Source organism: Aquarana catesbeiana, linkage group LG09 (genome assembly GCF_042186555.1).
Source record: "Aquarana catesbeiana isolate 2022-GZ linkage group LG09, ASM4218655v1, whole genome shotgun sequence".
Taxonomy (NCBI): domain Eukaryota; kingdom Metazoa; phylum Chordata; class Amphibia; order Anura; family Ranidae; genus Aquarana; species Aquarana catesbeiana.
This window is the reverse complement of record NC_133332.1, coordinates 70,331,386-70,349,426: the sequence shown is the minus strand read 5'-3', so window position 1 is coordinate 70,349,426 and position 18,041 is coordinate 70,331,386. Positions and strand designations below refer to the sequence as shown.

General features: G+C 44.4%; 1 protein-coding gene across 1 annotated transcript in view; it reads right to left on the bottom strand.

Annotated features, from left to right (window-relative positions):
* Nucleotides 1–16,788, bottom strand: part of ACP7 (acid phosphatase 7, tartrate resistant (putative)) — a 49,026-nt gene extending 32,238 nt beyond the window's left edge. The window contains exons 1-4 of the mRNA XM_073598768.1: nucleotides 16,633–16,788; nucleotides 10,291–10,395; nucleotides 5,915–6,118; nucleotides 1,959–2,141 (exon numbers count right to left, since the gene is read on the bottom strand). Of these exons, the coding sequence (XP_073454869.1) occupies nucleotides 1,959–2,141; nucleotides 5,915–6,118; nucleotides 10,291–10,390 (487 nt within the window). The 5' untranslated portion in view covers nucleotides 10,391–10,395; nucleotides 16,633–16,788. The remainder of the gene's footprint in view (nucleotides 1–1,958; nucleotides 2,142–5,914; nucleotides 6,119–10,290; nucleotides 10,396–16,632) is intronic.
* Nucleotides 16,789–18,041: the final 1,253 nt, after the last annotated feature.

Sequence of the window (18,041 nt, the reverse complement as noted above, 5' to 3'; positions counted from 1 at the left end):
ACACTTTTTGGGGTCCAGCAACATTATTAAAATATGCACTGTCACTGCACTAATGACACTGGCTGGGAAGGGCTTAAACGTTAAGGGCGATCAAAGGGTTAACTGTGTGCCTAGCTGGTGTTTTACAACAGTGGGGGAGGTGCTTGTACTAGGGGAAGGCATGGATCGGTGCCCCTGCTTAGCAGAGGCACAGGATCCATACCTTCTGTACTGACAAAACGGCGATCTGCCCCAGACCCGGAAGTGCAGGTTCACATACTAGGTACACGATCCTGTGCAGCAGAGCCACCTTGCCGCCATATATGTAAGTTATACATTCAGCAAGCAGTTAACCTTTAAAAAGTTAAAGGGGTTGTAAACCCTCTTGTTTTTTCACCATAATGCATCTTATGCATTAAGGTGAAAAAACACCTGGTGGTCACCAGCCCCCCCAGCCCCCTTGTTTTACTTACCAGAGCCCCTTCATCTCCTCAGCGGGGACACACTGTCCCTCTCTCCACGGGGTCCCAGCTCTTGATTGGATAGCTTGATAGCAGCGCAGCCATTGGCTCCCGCTGCTGTCAATCAAATCCAATGACGTGGGCACTGGGGGGCGGGGCCGAGTCCGACCTTCATGTCTGTGGACGCAAATGCTGGACTCGGGAGCGTGCCCGCAAGGTAACCCCCTCGGGAGAACGCTTCTCCTAGGGGGTTATCTGATGCATAGAGGAGCCACCGGGGGACCCCAGAAGACGAGGTTCGGGGCCACTCTGTGCAAAACGAGCTGCACAGTGGAGGTAAGTATAACATGTTTGTTATTTTAAATAAAAAATAAAAAATGATCCTTTTTCAATCACTTTTAAGACTGCTTTCACACTGCTCCTTTGCAAAAAATGTGGTAAAATGCATATGCATTTTGCCACATTTCCAGTGCATATTGTGGTTGTATGAAATCAGCCTGCACCTGTGAAAAGAGAACATGTGACCCAAAAAAACACCAAAAACGCAACTGCCAGGGGCATTTTTGATTTTGTTTTCCATTCATTTTAATATGTAGGTCTGCTTCTTTTACCGCACCAAACGTGTACCAAAAATGCAGCACGCAGGACACTTAAAAATGAAAATGACCCGCAACTGACTGGTATGAAGAATTCCATTGGATTTAAAAGCCATGCATTTTTCTTTTGCTTTTTGTAAGGCAAAAATGGAAGAAAAACTGATCAGTGTGAAAGGGCCCATAGAGTGAACAATACGGTCAACTGCAGAATGGGGGTGGATGATGATGCAGCTGTCCTAGGGGCACAAAAGGCTTACATAGTTACATAGTTAGTAAGGTTGAATAAAGACACCAGTCCATCCAGTTCAACCTGAGTGAGTGTGGGCGCGTGTCTGCAATTCTCCCTACCCCTGTACATTGTGTCTCATTAAGATGCTCATCTATTATATTATTATTTATTTAAGGTATCCATATAGCGCCGTTCATTTTTACACAGTGCTCCACACATACATCACATCCTACCCTCAAGGAGCCCACAATCCAAGGTCCCCAACTCACATTTGTATACTAGGGCCAATTTTGGACAGAAGCCAATTAACCTGCCAGCATGTCTTTGGAGTGTGGGAGGAAACCTGAGTACCCAGAGGAAACCCACGCAGACGCAGGGAGAACATGCAAACTCCAGGCAGGTAGTGTCGTGGTTGGGATTTGAACCAGCGACCCTTTTTACCGCTAGGCGAGAGTGCTAACCACTACACCACTGTGCCGCCCGCCTTAAATCTGCCCTGATCATTATTATTTTTTTTTTACTTTTAATGTCTGCTACACTCAAAGTCCACTCCACATCTGCCCTGATAATTACCTCCACTCTTCTCTTGTACAGCCTACTGATTCCTGTTCTCACAATCTGCTACACTCCATGTTTATCATCTACTGCATTCTGCATGCACACCTTCATGAAAACTCCCAAAATCTTACCTACCCACATGGAGGATGGCATCATACATGTCCATCTGGGTTTCCTTCTGGAGCCGAGATAGTGACTTAGCATTCTCATTCCCCATATCTCCAAACACAGCCAAGTGTGGTCCCCACGATGGGTCATTACGAAGGGCCCGGAAAAAAAACTGAGGGCTCCAGCCAAGTGAACTGCCACAGTGGTAAACTGAGAAACAAAGAAGAAAAAAAAATGGAATAGATGACAGCAATGCAATGACCTTATAAACAGATTAGACATGTGCACTGACAAAAAATTAGTTAGTTTTTGTTTCATTCGTTTTTTTGCTTTTTTTCAGAAATTCGGAAATTTGAAAATTCAGAAATTCAAAAATTAGAAAATTAGAAAATTAGAAAATCTGAAAAAAAAAAAGAAAATCTGTAAAATTTGAAATAATAACTAACTATTACATTATAGGCATTGGAATTTCCTTTTAAATTTGGCTGTTTGTAAACCTAACGAATACAAAGTTACGAATTATCCGAAATAACGAATGCCGCATCTAAACATATGGAATGGAACAAATTAATAATAATAATAAAAAGGTTTTATTATTATTATTGTTATTTATTATTATTATTAGATTGTTCGTTTAGATGCGGCATTCGTTATTTCAGATAATTCGTAACTTCGGATAAATTCATACTCGTTACGTTCACAAACAGCCAAATTTGAAAGGAAATTCCAATGCCTATAATTTCATAGTTAGTTATTATTTCGATTTTTACTGATTTTCTTTCTTTTTTTCAGATTTTCTCATTTTTGAATTTCCGAATTTTCCCAAATTCGGAATTTCGTATTTCGGAAATTCAAAAATTCGGAAATTGGAAATTCGTCATTTCGGAAATTATCAAAATTCGGAAATACGGAAATTATCAAAATTCGGAACTAAACAAATTGCACATGTCTAAAACAGATGTGCCCTACATACTAATGTAGCAGAGGGGTGAACTTTTTTTCCCCCACAAAGATTTTCCCTGTATAGGAATCTGATAAATTTAGGTTTCGGCAAATATTTTCTCTGGAATAAGGGTATGGCCATACATTATACAATTTTCTTGTACAACATTTATTTAGGTTTACCAAAACCATATAATATGTGGTCAGACCTAAACACTTCCAATTTGTATGCAATCAGGCAGGCCCTTGCACTACATAGTTAAAGGTAAATCTAAAGGAATAATGTAGCTCAAAAGTAGCAATAGGGCAGATTGTGTAAGTAGGTGTTAACTACAGCTGTATTTACCCTAATGACACTTGTGGGCCAGAGTTTTAGGGGGCAGCACAAAGCCTTGACATTTACAAACTCTGAAAACATATTTTGTTTATTACTTCTGGCTCCCCATTGCCGCCTAAAGTATAACTAAAGGCAAAACATTTTTTTTTATAGTTTTGGATAGAATGGGGAGGGGTTAGAACACCTGCCAGTTTTTATTGCCGTCTGTGCCCCCGTTAAGGAGATTCACCCTCTCTCATAGTCCTGTTTACCATTATCATTGAAAGTGAAAGTAAAAGAAAATCACAAGTTTTGGGTTGTCCCCAGAAAAGAATTCCAATGGGGACACTAGTTCTGGTGACATGGGGGGTCCCCGATGAATTCCCTTAATTTGCAGGGATTTCCTCTGACTTCCTGTTGCCTATGGGACAGGAAGTGAAGTGAAATCTCCGCAATCGGACACAGATGGTGAAAAAACACCTGACAGGGGTTATAACCTTTCCTTGCCCTATCCAAAATTAAAAAAAAAGTTTTGCCTATAGTTCTACTTTAATTCAGAATATGAAGAATTCGGAGAAGGAGGTGTTTCAGGATGTTGAGAATAGTCACTTTATGGTTTGAGGAGAAACATAAACCCATTTCTCATTACCCTTACTTAGTGGTCTGTACAAAGTTTAAAGTGCATTACTGCAGCAGTTGTATACAACACTTGCCTACCAGGCCAATTCTGACATTTCTCTCCTACATGTAAAAATCATCATTTTTTTGCTATAAAATTACATAGAACCCCCAAACATTATATATGTTTTTTCAGCAGAGACCCTAGAGAATAAAATGGCAGTCGTCGCACGGTATTTGCACAGTATTTTTTTCAAATGCGTTTTTTTTTTTTTTTGAAAAAAAAAAACAGTTTCATGCTAGAAAAAAAAAAGAAACAGTAAAGTTAGCCCAATTTTTTTGCATAATGTGAAAGATGATGTTACGCCGAGTAAATAGATACCTAACATGTCACGCTTCAAAATTGCACACGCGTGTGGAATGGCGCCAAACTTCGGTACTTAAAGATCCCCATAGGTGACGCTTTAAATTTTTTTACTGGTTACACCTTTTGAGTTACAGAGGAGGTCTAGGGCTAGAATTATTGCTCTTGCACTAACGTTCGTGGAGATACCTCACATGTGTGATGTGAACACCATTTACATATGTTGGCGTGACTTACGTATGCGTTCGCTTTTGCTTGAGAGCACACAGGGACAGGGGCACTTTAAAAAAGAAAAAATGGTATTGTTAATTTTACTTTTATTTTTCTAGTTGGCCATTTTTCTTTTTTTACCGTTTTTTTTTTTTATCACTAAACATCCCTTGTAATAGGAATATGGCATGACCGGTCCTCTTTACAGTTTGTTATGGGGTCAATAAGTCCCCACATCTCACCTCTAGGCTGGAAAGCCTGAAAAAAATTAAAAAAAAAAACGATCTCAGCTTCCCAGCCGAAGCGGCAGCATTTTTTCGAATGCAGAGGTTGGGCGTGACATCATATCATCACACCCAGCCTCCGAACAATCATAGAGACTCCAGAGACCATCTGGTCTGCCAGAAATCTCTATGGTCAGCATCCGGGGGCCAGCGGATCCCTTCTCCGGTTCGCCGATGGCAGCGGCAAGCCGGGAGAAGCACCAGAGGGTGGCAGAAGGGGGGGGGGACTTCCCCTCTCGCCACCTGTAAGAACGATCAAGCAGCTGAACAGCCATTATGATCGTTCTTATGGTGTAGGGAATCCCTGCGGAAAAAGGAGATATCTGAATGGTGTCTGTAACTGCAGGCATCATTCAGATATCACTGCTCAAAGCCAAGGACGTCATATGACGGTTGGTGGGCGGGAAGCGGTTAAAGTATATGTAACTGCCAGTTCACACAGGGGCGACTTGTCAGGCGACCTAGCCGCCTGACAATTCGCCTCCCGTTCTGTACTACGGAACCGTTCTAATAGGAGCGACGCAAGTCGCTCCAACTTAGAAAAAGGTTCCTGTAGTATTTTTGGGGCGACTTCAGGCGACTTGCATTGACTTCTATACAGAAGTCGTTTTGCAATTCGCCGCCAAAGTCATGTACAGGTCGCCTCGGTGAGGCGACCTGCAAGTCGTGCCGCCCCTGTGTGAACCAGCACTTAGTATAAACCCTCACCTTGTAGAACAACCCATTCAGTTTAAAATAGAAATGAAAGGCAAATTATTTGTGTATAGCTATAAAAAAATTATAAATAGCTTTTTTATACGTTATATCTCTGTTCACATAATCTGATCACATAATCTCTTTTCTCAGCTGCATTAACTGAGGGAGGAAACAGCAGGACACTGGTCTTCCCAGTGAAAGGCTGCACAGGGGGTGTGTGCCAAGACAAGTCTGATCATTGAAGGAGAGTAGGCGGAGTTCCCAGCAGAACTAGAGAACTGACCATGCTGTGTTTTCCTGCATAGTGTGGTCAGTTTTTAATAGGAAAGCAGAGTGACTGGAAGGAACACCAGGATTTTACTCAAAGAAAGCATTAAAAAGAGAAGAGGAGACTTTCTCATACGGTACAACAAGCACATTTCAGGAATTTGAAATGTGGGGGTAACATATTCTTTAATTAATGGTGAAACAAGGAGCAGAGCTTGTACAAAGAGGCAATATCATTCAGAAGTGCCTCGAGCATCATGATGCCTAAATAGGATCCAGGTCTCACCATATCTCTGGCTAGGAATCAGGTTCTTCAGGGTTACCCGATGGATGTACATTTTCCTCTTCTTCGGTCCTCCATCCACGAATAAGGTTGTCTCACCATAAGCTGTGAGGTTAAATGAAGGGGGTCCTGGAAGAGAACTAAACTCTACCACTGAAGGAGTCCAACTGAAGGTTGTCCATGTCACTGTCATGGATGATGGCTGACCTGAAAGGCATACATTGATTCATGTAGATACCCTTGTATACAAAGTGCAACTATACAAAAACCAAAACATCAGTCTAACATTTTGTATCCACCATGCGCTCCACCCCCTTTCAGTCTGCAGGCTGAGTGAAAAAAAGTCCAACACCTTTCCCTATTCCAGTGGTTCTCAACCCTTTTAGTGCCGTGACCCCTTGATAACATTTCCCAAGTGGTGGGGACCCTTAACAGTAAAATTATTTTCGTAGTGTGGGTTGTCAGCACCCAAGGCAAGACAAGTAATTTGCGCCCCTAACCCATTGACATTTAGCACTCCCTGAGTCCATTTCACTCGTACAATATTAAAAACTTTTATGATACATTTTAGTATGTACCACTCTTTCTTTTTGTTCTCCTTTCTTTCCTTTTTATCTCTCTCTATCATAATTACTTGTTTTTTTTTCCCTCATCCCTCTCTCTAGCCATCTTTCTTGTTCTTTCTCTTAGGCCCCTTTCACACTGGGGTGGTGCGGGCGCTGGCGATAAAACGGCGATATTTTTAGCGCCGCTTTACTGTCGTTTTAGTGGCGGTATTTGGTCGCTAGCGGGGCGGTTTTACCCCCCTGCTAGCGGCTGAGAAATGATTAAAACCACCGCAAAGCACTGCTGCAACAGCGCTATGCCGGCGGTATAGCCGCGCTGCCCCATTGATTTCAATGGGCAGGAGCGGTGTAAACACCGCTCCTAAGATGCTGTTAGCAGGACTTTTTTTACCATCCTGCCAGCACACCGCTCCAATTTGAAAGCCCTCGGGTCCTTCACACTGGAGACACAGCTATTTTTAGTGCTGTAGCGCCTGCAAAGCGCCTCAGTTCTTTCTCTCCCTTTTTCTTTGTTCCTCCCCCTTCTATGTATTCTCTATTTTTATTCCTTCTCTTACTCCTTGGTGGGGGGAATGGGATGACTGGCAGTGCTAGCGGGAAGTTGGGATGAGTGGCAGTGCTGGTAGGGGGTGGGGTCAGTGGCATTGCTTGTGGGGAGTGGTGGCCAACTTAGGTGCTCTTGATTAAGGTCATTTTCTGATCTGAGAACTGTGGTGAGGACTTTTAATGGTAACAATAATCACAGGTAGTGTTACTCACTGTCTCCGGCTTCACTGTGTCTCCGACTTGGTGGTGTCTCGTAGCAGTGACACCTATGCCAAAATCAGGAGATAGGGTCTCCTCCAGCCCCTCCCACTTCACGTTCCTCATCAGTCAACTGACCTCTAGTCTCTGCCCCCTAGCCATGCCGTTGACTGGCTGCGAAGAGGCTGTGTGGGCATCCGCGGGCTCCAGGAACACCCCAGCTGGGCGGCCACAGGCTTCAGGGACAGCCCTGCTGGGTCGCCACGAAAAGGCTGGTAGAGCGGTGAGGGATTCAGGAACAGCCCAGGATTCTGTGACCCGTGGCAAATCATCATTCGACCCCCGAGGGGGTCCCAACCCCCAGGTTGAGAACCACTGCCCTATTCCATGCTAAACAGTGCATGCGGTCGAATATCCAGCTAATATATTCTGACAACTGATGCCACTGGCTGCCGAAATACCCAGGCAGCTGCTGCACCTGATATGATGCAGTCGTTGTTCAGGAGACAATATTGTGTCTGGCTCCTTTGATTTTTTTTTAATCAAATGATGTTATGCAGGAGGGGTCAACATCGCCACCTACTAGGTAAATTTAATCTGGTTCAACAAGTACAATCCAAAATTCTCTTTGCGTATGGCCAGCTTAGTAGGGGGACAAGTGAATTGTTGAAAAGAGGGTTTAAGGAAGGGGTAAGAGTCCTGGGGTGGCAGAGCTGTGGGTATTCAAATGGACAATTGTCTGCTTTGTTATCGCTGTGCCAAATCTAATCTAATTCAGCTAACTAGCGTGAGGAAGGATCTGATCAACCACTGGATCTTTACTGCAGTCAGAGACCCTGGCAGGGAAATCCTCCTCCACTGCCAGTTCTAGCCATTGCTAAATTGTGAGATGAACCTATAATGTTGAGATCACTGAGCCACTAGTAGAATCTATATATGAAGAATTGTGAATGCATGCCATACCGCAAACCAGAACATTTAGGTCACAGCACAGCCCTGACTGCAAAGCCTCCTACACACTAGTAGTCTTTTTTTCTTCAACCCAGCGGGCTGAACAAAAAAAAAATTGGAGAGCTTGGGAGATCTCCCCTGCTGAGCTATTGTGTTCTGACAGGGAGATGGCCCCCACCCTAGAACACCCCAATCAGCGCTCTCAGCCATTGGCTGTGAGTACTGATAGGATGTCGATTGGTTTGACCTTTTTTGGTCCTGCACCTTCCCCTATTGAACCGGCCGATGCCGCTCGACATTTGTCCCGTGTATACTAGGCTTAAGAGTAGGAATGGAGTTGGCGGATGGGGGATCTCTTAACCAGGGTAATTAATAGGAATAAAGACTCAGCCCTGCCTCACTCTAAAACAATCGAAAACTAGGTGACACTCTAAACCAGCCTTTCACAACCTTTTCAACCCAGAGAAACCCTTGAAATAACTTTCCATTCTCAGGGAACCCCTGCTGCAAATTACTATATCTGCAACTCATGATACATTAATGTGATGGTCATTGGGAAGAATGCTCCTTACACTTGTGATCATTGGGAAGAATTACCCCTTTACAGATAATAGCTAAATATATTAATGGTGTCAGTGGAAACTTACATGAGAGGCAGAAATTGCTCATTGCTCAACAAATTTTGAGCAACTCTGGAGAAACCATGGAACTCTGGTTGAGAAACCCTGCTCTAAACCAACTTTATTAAATGAACATTTTTTTTAAAAGGCTGCCTGAAAAAAAAAGGCTCTTTAAGCTCACCCTTTCTGGTGGACTTTACTAACTCAGCTGCCTTCAAGAGCTACATCTTCCAACAGAATCTTCAGAATCTGACACTTCCAGGTGTATCGGATGCCTGCATCCTTTGTTGCATGCTGTGCTTCCTCCCATCAGTTGCTTTGTTACTACAGTACATAGTAGTGATATGGGGCTGGTGGGGGGAACCACAGCACACAGTGGGGGATCAAGAATCAAACACATCCAGAAGTGTCAAATGCTGAAGATTCTGTTAAAGGATGTAAATTGTGAAGACAACAAAGTGAGGACTTGCAGCCCACCAGAGAGATGAGTATGTAGCGCAGACCCGGTACTGGTGTGGCTGTTTGGTTCCAGGTTCCATTCCAGGCACACAGCAGCCAGGCACACGGTAGTTCACAGTCACTTAAGTCAGAGAGCAGGCTGCACGTGTCTTTTTGTGGTTTTTATTTGGTTAGAGGACTGGGATAGGGTGAGGGTGAGCCTTTGGATACTCCAATAAACTTAAAACAAACTGTAATAGAGGAGGCTAAAACTGATCTATTCCTTCAGGATGAGAACACCCCCTTTAAAGTGAAGTAAACTGGTACTAAACAGGCACTCCTCAACAGAAGTATAGTCATGAATGTACAAAGAAAAATCTCTCCCAAATGAGGCCAAATAAAGTCTCTAGGTCCAGAAAGCTGGTACCTGCTGTGTCCTGAATACTGTGTAGCCACTTGCAGTATCAGTCATTTTCTGTACTTGGATTGACTGTGTCCTGGATCCTTAGATGAGCTCCCTGCGTGAATTTATGAGGCTAGGCCAGAGGTCCCCCAGCCAAAGCAGGAGCCAAGACCCCAAAAAAGATTCTTTCAGCTACAAGTAAACTCCCAGGGATGCCACAGCCCTTAGACTGGGTTTTACTCCCCCAGGAACTTAAGACCTCTGTTCTGCGTTCCAGCCTATTTATACCCCTTTCAGCCCCCTGCTGGTCACTCACTCCATTGATCAGGGATTGGCTGAAGTGGTATTAAATTTGCAGGCCAGAGTCTGTGTTCTTCCACCCACTATATCCCATAATTCAGTAGGATGCAGGGGAAAGTAACCAAGCCTGCACCAGCAGAACCCAGAACAGACACTATTAAACAATTGTTGCTCCCCCTGGTTACAGGAAGGCCAAAAACTAAATTTAACAACAAGTAGCCAACTGGGCGCTGCAAGTATTAACAGTTGTTTTTCGCAGGAAAACTAAACAAAACTTTATTGGCTGACTATTGCTATGCAGAACACATTTTTAAGGCATTATTTTTGCAATCAGCTAGCTGTATGGATGGTACTTACCAGTGTAGGAAAGGTGAACCTGTTCAGGTTGGTAATGGTCGATGCTAGCACCGAGAACACATAACAATGTTGAACACAGGAAAATAAAGGGCTTCCACATTGTGCCTAAAAAAACGATATATTACATTACATGGTAATCAGAGATCAAAAAACAGATCTTAAGAGCTCTGCCATTAGAAACAAAAGTAGAGCATCATGTGCTATTCTTTAAATGAAAGCTGTAATTTTTGGAATAAAGGAGCTGCCATTGTTGGCTGTTTTTTTTTTTTTTTTTTTGTGGAAACTACAGGGCTTTCATCCTTACCCTGTCTTTTACCACTTCAGCCCCAAAAGATTTGCCCCCTTAATGACCGGGCCATTTTTTGCGACCGACTGTGTAGCTTTAACTGGCAATTGTGCGGTCGTGCGACGCTATACCCAAACAAAATTGAGGTCCTTTTTTCCCCACAAATAGAGCTTTCTTTTGCTGGTATTTGATCACCTCTGCGGTTTTTATTTTTTGCGCTATAAACAAAAAAAGAGCGAAAATTTTGAAAAAAAACCAATATTTTTTACTTTTTGCTATAATAAATATCCCCAATTTAAAAAAAAAAAAAAAAACTAATTTCTTCCTCAGTTTAGGCCGATATGTACTCTTCTACATATTTTTGGTAAAAATAAATAAATAAATCGCAATAAGTGTATATTGATTGGTTTGCGCAAAAGTTTTAGCGTCTACAAAATAGGGGTTAGATTTATGGCATTTTTATTATAATTTTTTTTTTTTTACTAGTAATGGTGGCGATTTTTATTGGGACCATGACATTGCGGTGGACAAATCGGACACTTTTGACACTTTTTTGGGACATTGGCATTTATACAGCGATTAGAGCTAAAAATAGCCACTGATTACTGTATAAATGTCACAATGGCAGGGAAGGGTTTAACACTAGGGGCGATCAAGGGGTTGAATGTATATCCTAGGGAGTGTTTCTAACTGTGGGGGGGATGGGATTGCCTGGTGGAGGAGACCGATCGCTGTTCCTAAGCAGTAGGAACAACAGATCAGTCTCCTCACCCCTGACAGAACGGAGATCTGTCTGTTTACATTGACAGACCTCCGTTCTGTCTCTCTCAGGAGTGTCTGGTGGACATCGCGACCGCTGGGCACGCGCATCGGCTCCGCTGGCGCGCGCGCCCCCTAGTGCTCTTAAAGTGATTATAAAGGATCGTTTTTTAAAATAACAAACATATCATACTTACCTCCACTGTGCAGCTCCTTTGCACAGAGTGGCTCTGAACATACTCATCAGATAACCCCGGTAGGAGAAGCGCTCTTCTGAGGGGGTTACCTTGCGGGTGCACTCCCGAGTTCAGCATTTGCGTCCAAAGACACAAATGCCGGACTCGGCCCCGCCCCCCCCCCGCGTCATTGGATTTTATTGACAGCAGCGGGAGCCAATGGCTGCGCTACTATTTATCTATCCAATCAAGAGCCGGACCCCGTGGAGAGAGGGACAACGCGTCCCCGCCGAGGAGATGAAGGGGCTCAGGTAAGTAAAACAACAGGGCGCTGGGAGGCCGGCGACTTCCAGGTGTTTTTTCACCTTAATGCATAGGATGCATTAAGGTGAAAAAACACGAGGGTTTACAACCCCTTTAAGGCGGCCGATGTACAGCTACAACGGCTCGCTCAGGGGAGCCAACCTGCTGCAGTATAATTGTGGTGGCTGGTCCTCAAGTGGTTAATTCCTGGTAAATCACTGACCTGGAACAAGCATGAGGTTCAGAAGCTCTGACTTTTCGGACTTCTTCCTGCCTGCGTTCTCCAGTTCATTAACCCATCAGGTAGATTAAGGATCACAACCTTGGAATCTGCACCCTCAGGCAGGTTTCAGACGGGCGATCTGATCAGGTCCGCCTCTCAGTTTTTCAGGTGGATCTGATCCGATGAGCTATTGTTCTTTATGGAGTGGTGGATGTCAGCAGACGTGCCCGCTGACACCTGCGGGCTTCTGATCCGATCCTGTCCACATGGGAGATCCATTCCCCATCCATCCGGTGGATCAGATCAGATGACAATCAGATGTAAACGGACAGGTGGCCTGGTGCCATCTGACTGCCCCATAGAGGACACCGTGCTGTGTCCGCTCTGCATAATGGAGCTGACATAGATGTGTCATCCGCCTGCTCAGCAGGGATCAGCAGAAGGATCACCTGCTGAGCAGGCGGATGCCTTTATGGGTCCTCACTGTGAGAAAGGGGCCTTAAAAACAGGTCAGCTCCCATACATTTTATTGCTGTAGTCTTTCACTCTGATATTACATTAGTGAGGTCTTAACTTCAATGTAACCCCTAAACCTAACCCTATACCAGGGGTCTTCAAACTATGGCCCTCCAGTTGTTCAGGAACTACAATTCACATCATGCCTCGTTATATCTGCGAATGTCAACAGCTGGAGAGCTGTAGTTTGAGGATTCCTGCCCTATATGTTAACCAAGGAAGATAATCTATGCTAGAGCTGCACGATTAATCATTAAGAATCTAAATGAAATTGCGATTCTTTTCCCTTCCCGATCTTCAAAACAGCAATTCACGATTCTTTCTTATGCTGCGTACACATGAGCGGATCTTTACGCCGGAACTCCGCCGGACCCAGTTCCTATTGAAAAGTCCGCTCGTCTGTATGCTAGTACAACGGACGAAAACTGACGCTAGGGCAGCTATTGGCTACTGGCTATCAACTTCCTTATTTTAGTCCGGTGTACGTCATCACGTATGAATCCGTCGGACTTTGGTGTGATTGTGTGTAGGCAAGTCCGTTCGTTGGGAAAGTCCATTAGCAGTCCGCCGAAAGTCCGTCGGACCAGTCCGGTCAAAAAGTCCGCTTGTGTGTACGTGGCATAACAAGTGCAGAGAGTTCTCACAGCTGACAAAAATTAAATAAAAAATCCAGGCAGCCTGCCAAGTTTTATCACAACATGCTGATAAGCATAAACAAAGTAACATTTCTTCTTAGATCAAAGGAATGAGCTTAGGCTTGTAGATGAGGGAAGTTTAAAGCGGGGGTCCTTCCACACCGCCTAAAAAAAAAAATATTAAAAGCCAGCAGCTACAAATACTGCAGCTGCTGACTTTTAATACATGGCCACTTACCTGTCCCAGGGTCCAGCGATGTCGGCAGGCGACGCCGAGAACCCGCTCGGTTCTCGGCAGCTGCCGCCGCCATCCTAGGTGAGGGAATCAGGAAGTGAAGCATTGCGGCTTCACTTCCCGGTTCCCTACTGCGCATGCGCGAGTCGCGCTGCGCGTCCCAAGTGGTCCCCGTTCTCTCCTGGGAGCTATGTGTTCCCAGCAGACAGCGCGGTGGGGACGGGAAGAGGCGTAGAATCCCGTGGGAGTCTATGCCGGAAGTGGGTGCAAATACCTGTCTTAGACAGGTATCTGCACCCCCCTCCCCCCTGAAAGGTGCCAAATGTGACACCGGAGGGGGGGAGGGTTCTGAAAAGCGGAAGTTCCATTTTTGTGTGGAACTCCGCTTTAACCACTTAGACTAAACCTTTTTCTGGCACTTGCTGCTTATAAGTTAAAATCAATATTTATTACTAGAAAATTACTCAGAACCCCCAAACATTATATATATTTTTTAGTAGACACCCTAGAGAATAAAATGGTGGTTGTTGCAATATTTTATGTCACACTGTATTTGCACAGCGGTCTTTCAAACACAATGTTTTTTTGAAAAATGAATGCATAGCATAGTAGTTCTGGGGTGGTCAAATGAATCCAATTCACTGCCTGAAACTAGTGTCTGGTACTGTGAGGAGTCCAGGAATGGCTGCTTCCATCGCTGCCTAGTCACACAGGTGTTTAGCTTCCCGACCTTGGAAAGCAGCTGTTGCTCTGAGAAATTCACACAATCATTTACAATGCACAACATCAATGAGTAAACAGGAAGCTTTTTTGTATTTAGTTTGTTCTGTCTTGATGTTGGCTGTTTAGCCACAGAAGGAATGTGTAACTGCACCTGGGTATATTGTGTTCTTTTATGTAGTGCCAATGAATTATGCAGCTCTATATATTATCTCATTGACATTAGCAGTCAGGAAGGAATATCTTCTGTGTTGAAGTGGAACACCAGCAACACTTTTTAAATTTAAATAAAGCGAGGAAGAGTGGAACTCTCTCTCTATTTTTGCAATACTCTCTGTGTCCCCATTGGGGAGATACCCATCACTTCCTGTACAGGTCACTGCTCTCAGGTTGGATAGAAAATTCAGGGACCCCTTCCCCAATAGGGACACAGACAACCCAGGAAAGACTCACATTGTTGCGCTGCAGTAAGATACACTATATTGTCAAAAGTATTGGGACGACTGCCTTTACACGCACATGAACTTTAATGGCATCCCAGTCTTCGTCCGTAGGGTTCAATATTGAGTTGGTCCACCCTTTGCAGCTATAACAGCTTCAAGTCTTCTAGGAAGGCTGTCCACAAGGTTTGGAGCGCGTGCTTTCAGCACAGAAAAGTGTTCACATAGGGCTGCATATATGCGGCTTCTCAACGTTAAACCCACCTGCCGAGAGGCCACATATATGCGCCACATCGGTGGGAAGAGGTCATATACCCTGATAGCTTGTTATATCTCTCAGGAAATCTATTGCTGAGATCTTTGCATCCTGATCTGCACACCTGCAGAGGACATTCTAAGCAGGTCCCGCTCTCCCTACTGTTTTTTCCTATATTTTATATTGTTAAAAACGCAACAGGAGAATCTGGATTACACAAAGCTGTGGGTTATTTCAGGGAGGTCTCAGTGTCTCAATATCCAAAATACGCAAGAAGCTCAAGGCTGACTCCACCAATCAGGCTCCACTTATAACTAAATTATCATTGTTGGTGGACTAACCTTCATAGCACATTGAGACAAGTTTTCTAAGAAATGTTTTCCTTCCTTTGTATCAGCTATATCAGTGGTCTCCAAACTGCAGACCGGGGGGCCAGATGAGGCCCTTTGCTGTTTTTTATCTGGTCCTTGGGGCACTGTTTCATCCAGTGATACCAACAATGGGGTATAATTTCCCCCCACTCACACCAATGAAGGAACACAGTTCCTCCCAGATATATTAACAATGGGGCACAATTCCTCCCACTGACACCAACGATGGGGCACAATTCCTCCCAATGACACCAACGATGGGGCACAATTCCTCCCAATGACACCAACGATGGGGCACAATTCCTCCCAATGACACCAACGATGGGGCACAATTCCTCCCAATGACACCAACGATGGGGCACAATTCCTCCCAATGACACCAACGATGGGGCACAATTCCTCCCAATGACACCAACGATGGGGCACAATTCCTCCCAATGACACCAACGATGGGGCACAATTCCTCCCACTGACAGCAACGATGGGGCACAATTCCTCCCACTGACACCAACGATGGGGCAGAATTCCTTCCAATGACACCAACGATGGGACACTATTCCTCCCAATGACACAAACAATGGGGCACAACTTCTCCCAATGACACCAACAGTTGAGCCCAATTACATTAATCATGGAGCACAATTCCTCCCGCTGAAACCAATGATGGGGCGCAATTACTCCTACTAAAACAAACGATTGGGCATTATTTTTCCCCACAGGCGTTGGGACCCTTTCTGCTCCCAATGGTAACAGTCCAGCCCCCATAATGTCTGAGGCTGGGTTCAGGCCTATGCGAATTGGATGCGATTTCTCCACATCCAATGTGCATAGCAGGAGATTTTGAACGGCTCTCTATGGAGCCAATTCACACATCTCCGCAGTGGCTTTGGTGCGAATTGCACAGGAGCCCTGTGCGTCTTTTGGTCTGTTTCATGTCCAAATTCAGCCCAAAATTCAGGCTGAAATCGGACCTGAAATGGTGAATTGAGAAGCACCGAACTCCTGCTATGAGCCGCTGCTATCTCTAGTGTAAACTCAGCCTGAAAGTCAGTAAACTGGCCCTTTGTTTAGAAAGTTTAGAGACCTCTGAGCTATATGATAGCGGTAGTAATGATGAAAAATATTTTTTTTAATGTTGAACCTGATGTAAGTGTGTTCTTTTTGCACTGTCATAGCACATAGACTATTCACAATTCCACATTAGTACCTACAAGATAAAGCATCTGTCGCAGTTATTATACACACTGGCGTCTCAATAGATCCAATTAACCTTCGTCTACTGAAAGGAGATCCAGTCTCCATGTACTGTCCCTTGGTGGGAGCTGGACCTAGGACATTCTATATCCCAGCTGGGGCTAAACACTCTGTCCTGCTGTACAGCATGATTATAAACTGAGGATAAGGAAAGAGAAGAAGGCATACCTGATCTTTAGCTGCAGTCCTCCTTATACTGTTGGCACATCAGATTTCTCAGCTCCTGTCGCTGCCAATGACAGCAGCACAAGACAAGGGGCTGAAGACACAGATTGGGCAATGGGCAAAGCCGGAAACAAAACAATGAAGACTTGCTCAGCAAGATTCAGAGTTAAACATGTCTGCCCTCTTGTGAGCAGATCCAGCAATGCATGCCAAACCAGCGCATGTTCTTCAATGGGAAGCTGCAGCATTAGGGGCTGATTTACTAAAGGCTAACAGATTGTGCATTTTGCATGTGCAGTTGCTCCAGAGCTTAATAAATGAGGTAAAGCTTCACTTTGCAAAGAATAGCCAATCACATGCAAGGAAAAAAACAACAAAAAAACAGCATTTTTGCTTGCACATGATTGGATGATCGAAGTCCTCTGAACTTCTGCTCATTGTTTAAAGGGGTTGTAAACCTTGGTGCTTTTTCACCTTAATGCATCCTATGCATTAAGGTGTAAAAACACCTGGCAGTGACCGCCCCCCCCCCCCCCAGTCCCCCCGTTTACTTACCTGAGTCCTGGAACTCGACCTGGCGGGGACGCGCTGTCTCTCTGCCCGGGTTTCTCGGCTCTCAATTAGACATGTGCGATTTGTTTTGTACGAATCGAAAATTTGTACATTTCGGGAGGATCCGAAATACGAATAGCTATGCTTCCGAATTTTGTACGAAATACAAAATTTCGTTTACGAATTTCGGATCCAAATTCCGTTACAATGGAAACGAGACTGTTAATTAATTACGATTATTCGTTATGATGAAGTTAAAAAACCCAGGAAGTCAGCACAGCACAGGGATGGTGGGAGCCCCTCATAATGATAAATTCAACATAACGAACATTCGTAATTGTTAAGAAAAGTTAAAGAATCTAACGAAAAAATTCGTATTTCGTACGAATCCAAATTGAATTTCGGACACGAATTACGAAATACGAATTAATTCTAACACGAAATGGAAGGGAACGAAGTGAAACGAATTTATTGACGGCGCACATGTCTACTCTCGATTGGATAGATTGATAGCAGCGCAGCCATTGGCTCCCACTGCTGTCAATCAAACCCAATGATGTGGCCACCGGGGCCGAGTCATACATTCGGCGGCTATGGATGCCGAATGCTGGACTCGGGAGCATGCCCGCAAGGCAACCCCCTTCGGAAAGCACTTCTCCTAGGGGGTTATACGATGCAAGGAGAAGCCGTGAGAGCTGCCGAGGGACCCCAGAAGAGGAGGATCAGGGCCACTCTGTGCAAAACGAGCTGCACAGTGGAGGTAAGTATGACATGTTTGTTATTTAAAAAAAAAAAAAAACCCTTGCAATCACTTTAAGCTCTGGAGCAATTGCTCTTGCAGAGTGCAACTGCACTGAGCA